Source organism: Gekko japonicus, unplaced genomic scaffold (assembly GCF_001447785.1).
Source record: "Gekko japonicus isolate JY-2015 unplaced genomic scaffold, Gekko_japonicus_V1.1 scaffold576, whole genome shotgun sequence".
Taxonomy (NCBI): domain Eukaryota; kingdom Metazoa; phylum Chordata; class Lepidosauria; order Squamata; family Gekkonidae; genus Gekko; species Gekko japonicus.
Genome location: NW_015172022.1, coordinates 296,859 through 301,474, shown reverse-complemented (window position 1 = coordinate 301,474; position 4,616 = coordinate 296,859). Strand labels below are relative to the sequence as shown.

Here is a 4,616-nt window from a genome sequence, read left to right as displayed (position 1 = left end):
CCCTTGGTGCAGGTCATCCAACAGGGCAACTAAGGCTGTTTCAGTCTCATAACCAGGCCTAAAACCAGATTGGAGAAGTTCTAAACAAATGTCCAATTCATATTTTTCTAGATAACTCACATCACTGATTTCCATTATGATATCCTAAGCCTCCATATTTTGGACAATCCTGTACTAGGTTTCTAGCCTTCTTGTTTTGGATGCTCTGGTAAACGTAGGTGCAACCAGTATGTACTGTAGGTTGTGAGACCAGAAGATGACGGAGGGATGAGGTTTTTGTACTTGTTAACAGCCCTCTTCCTCCGCTTTCCTGCTCATTGCTGCCAGAGTACCACAAATGCCCTTCCTCCTCTTTTTTGCTGTTGCTCTGCTTTGAGCCTAAGAGTAAGCACCTTTTCTGGCACACATGGTGGGCCTCAGCTACACTGCTTCTGGTTGAACATTCTGACAAGTAAGTTATATTTGATTAATTCGTTAAGTAGTTATTTACCACTTGTATTATTTAATGTATAGAAAGTTTGCAGAATTTGGCTTTTGGTATTGTGTAGTATAATGGTGATTTTTTTTTTTACCTCTGACTAAGATCTTTTAATGTGTATGTTTACATATCTTCCACCATACTTTCTTGAAGATTTGCTTATTTATTGTGTAGTTGGTTATGGTATTTTCATGGTTGAAAAAGGGTAAATGTATCAAACTACTTCTCTTTCTTCCTCAGACGCTATGGATTTTTCTCTTACCTGCGAGAGTTATTTGATGCGCCCCAGCCTGTAATGAGTTACCTGTGCCACCAATATAATGTTCATGAGGTCCCTGTGGGAACAGAGAAGACCAGAAATATGATCGAAAGGGTGAGGGATCTTGTATAAACACTAACACAGAGCTGCAGTATCCTTGAAAGGTGTTGACAAGACATTCTGAAAATTATTTTGTGTATTATAGACATGTACTATTAACAATGGAATTTCAGACTTTTCCATGACCTTAGTGTCACTTTTAAAATGGTTGAATTGATGTTTCAAATCTGCGTAGTGCTTTCTACAAATCAAAAATTTTAGGGCTCAGAACTGTAAAACATTTCAGGCCTAAACATTTGCAGTAGCAGACCTGACTGTGATGTCATATCCAATGCTCCCTCTAAACTGTGGAGGCTTGTGAGCAAAAATTCTTTGTGAGCTACTGGCATTAAAGCTGTGAGTGAGTGATTTGGCTGCTGCATAAATTAGTTTGCTCTGGAGCTATCCTCCCCGAGCGAAGACAAAAATGTGTGAGCCAGAGGCTAAAAAACTGAACCGGCTCACACTGACTCAGCTTAGAGGGAACAGTGGTCATGGCTATGATGTTGTACTGGCATCTCTGTGGGCTCAACCATTCTTTTCATTTTTAGATTGGCACGGTATTATTTATGTAAAATCAGTGTGCATATGTATAAACTTACTGCTAAGTAATGACTAAGACGCTTCTTCCTCTAGTTTCATCTCCATTTCCTAAAGCAACACTAGTAATGCTTAAAAGGAAGTTGTAATATTTCTAATGAGCCAGCCATGTAATATTTAATCTTTCAGAGCTGATCCCCATTTGAATTTTGTAAATGAGGGGGTTGTAAATTTTCCAACTTCATTGTTCTAGTCAGTTCTTGTAGTACATATTATAGGCAATGCTGCAAACATGGACGCTCTCTTGGAGTCCTAAAAGACAGTATAACTTGGTCCTGCACTCATGATATTCTGTGATGTGAGATTTGAGGTAGAGTATGTTGCAGTTACTAGATAATTTATGTCCCTCCCCAACACCTATAAGAATCTTAGTTGCCTTACAAGCATAATTTTGAAAAAAAGATTATAATATTAAAAGCAATACATCACAGTGTTTTAAAACAATAACAGAATGCTATTGTAATGACACAAAGAAATAATGACAGACCAGCAACATTAAAAAAAACCCAGACCATCAAATGAAATGATAATGATAATAAGCAGCCTGATATGTAAGAGATTCAAATCACTTTCGTGAACAGGATAGTTTTTAGCTGTCCACAGGCCCTCTCATGGAAGGGCACTCCAAAACTGTGGAGTCATTATTGATAAGGCCAGCTCTCTTTTAACTATTCACCATACCTCAAAGCAGCAGAGGCAAACTGAGAAAGATACCTGACAGGGACTTTAGTGTTGGCTTAGCCCTAGTTCTATATGGGAACAGGCAGATAATTTAAATCTTTAAAGGTCAAAACCAACAAAGATGATATAAAATAAGAAACACAAATGGTAAGGAATCGCCAAGAGCAACAATCTGGCAGCTGCATTCTGGAACAGTTGTAGGTTCCAATCACACTCCGTTAGTCCCATGTACAGCGTACTACAGTAGTCTGCTCTGGATGTTGCTAAGGCATGAGTAACCATGTCCAGATCCTGCATGTCTAGGAGAGGGACATCTCCATTGATGCTAGAATCACTGGCCACAACTGGATCCAGTATGATTCCTACAGTACTATCCTATGTGAAGTTACTCCAGAATAAGCCCTGTGAAACTGTTTGGCTTAGACTGGATAAATTCCAGGCAAGGTTGTACTGCTCAGCTGTAGACCTGATATGGTGTACTTGTCCTATTCCCTCCCTCACACACAGCTTTTTCCCTCTATTTTTTTTTCATTCCCTTTCTGGCTGCACAGCCCCTTTATCTGTTTTCTTATTTGAAGGTTTATGGCTGTCCCACCCTGTCAAATTATTATATTTTGATGCTGGCTCAGCCCAGAACTTTAGGAAAGAGATGAGATCACCTCCTTAACTTATACTTCTGAAAATGGCACCCAAGAGGCTTTTTGACAGTTCAAAAATAAAATATTTTATTCAGTGTAGCAGGGGAAAGGTCAGGTGGAAGGGGTAAAATGTCTGAGGTGAATCAATAATAACTCTGAGGTAACTTAGTAATTTCACAAACTTCCGTTAATATGTTTCCAGCAAGTAAGAGTTTTAAGCTTTTCACACACTTAGAATCTTTGAGATGAGAGACTTTGGATTCAGTGTCTCCTAGACACTCTTGTGTAAGTTCTTAACTGGCTTTTCATGTTTCAGAAGGCAGAGGTACACCACCAAGTATCCAAATCCCTTCTCTAAATAAAACAGGGATCACTTCACTATTTAGAACTATCTCTCTTTTCAACTGAGCAGGGAATTACTTCTCTCAACTAGAAGCTCTGTCCCCATTTCTGGCCCAAATGGGGTCATCAGCGATCCTCCCATTCCTCCTTGCCAACCTTCCCAGTCCTCAGTCAGTGCTAAACTGAGTTCTCTTCAGTAGTCAGTTCCCAACTCTTTCTTCTCAACTGATGCTATCCAATGAATTCCCTTTGAGCAGCCTGTCACTCAAAGTCTCTGTGAGGTGATAACCCTTCACAGTCTGTCACATGTTTATACAGTACTTACGAGCTTTCAAAGCACAGTCCATTACACCTGGGTTTTCAGAGGAGGTGAAATTTCATGTAACAATGGCATAATACCTGCTTCCAGTTCAGTCCATGTTTCTGGCTAACAGCACCTCTGTTTTACCTAGCTTAAGCGCTAATTTTCCCATATGTTGTTGAAGTAATTTTCCCACTTTCTTGTCCTGAGAGATTATTTTAAATTTATTTAATGAAGTGTTTGCACTGTAATCTGACAAAGCAGTTGAAAAAAACACTTAGGAAATCTAATGTGCTAATTCCATCTTCTAAATGCAGTGGTATTCTTATTTGTTATTTTTTCCTGATTTCAGAACTGCTTCATTTAATTGTACTTCGGTCTCTCTCTCTCTCTCTTTTTGCTCAGGTCATAAATGAAACCAAACTGAGGCAAATCTACACTGCAGAAGAAAGATATGCAGTGAAAGTGTCTTCTTACACAAATCAAACTGTTTCTAGTAACACGTCATTAAGGGCAGCACAGTTTCTGAATGTCACCGTGGACACAGCCAAAAAAAGGCAGTTGGAAAGTCAACTCCAGGTAAGTTGGTTTATGGTGGCTTTTCAGAGGTAGTTGTCTGTGGTTTGAAATTTTGGAAGCTGTTAATCCAGTAAATCTGAACAATTCTGATTTAACACCTGTCTAACTCAGTGTTTTCCACTGTACAACTGTAATTTGAAGTGCACTTGTAACCAAACTAGACATGATGTCTGGAGATTCATGAATTAATCTTCTCCAGGTTGTTGTGTTTTTTTTTGGGTAGGTATGACTAGCAGCCACAGGGTGATCCAATCTGGATTTGGGGGGAGGCTTAACTGTCCCTTCACCATGTTACTTTTCTAACCCCAGAACTGGTATTTGCTACATTGGGAGAAATACATAGGCTTGTGTTGTGCCTGTGTTTTCAAAAATGCTGCAGAACAGATAGCAGTTATAGTGGGGGACTGAGGTCTGGAAAACATTGAACTCCCTTGCCCCTGCATCACAATTAAGGTAGCCTGGCCATAGCCCGGAACCCCTCGGAGCAATTGGGGGGCAGGTTCTTGCATGCTAGTATCACACCTATGTCACTTCTGGTTTTACCATTTTTGCAGAATGCTAGAGCGTCCTGTGTCACTTCCAGTTTAGGTGGGACATTCACATGCCAGACCTTTCCTCTCTCCCTCCCCCAGTTTTTCC

General features: G+C 39.9%; 1 protein-coding gene across 2 annotated transcripts in view; it reads left to right on the top strand.

Moving 5' to 3' along the window:
• Positions 1–4,616, top strand: part of SMC5 (structural maintenance of chromosomes 5) — a 94,648-nt gene that overhangs the window by 46,090 nt on the left and 43,942 nt on the right. For both annotated transcript variants that reach the window (XM_015420519.1, XM_015420520.1), the window contains exons 13-14: positions 719–851; positions 3,804–3,977. In XM_015420519.1, coding sequence (XP_015276005.1) covers positions 719–851; positions 3,804–3,977 — 307 coding nt within the window. The remainder of the gene's footprint in view (positions 1–718; positions 852–3,803; positions 3,978–4,616) is intronic.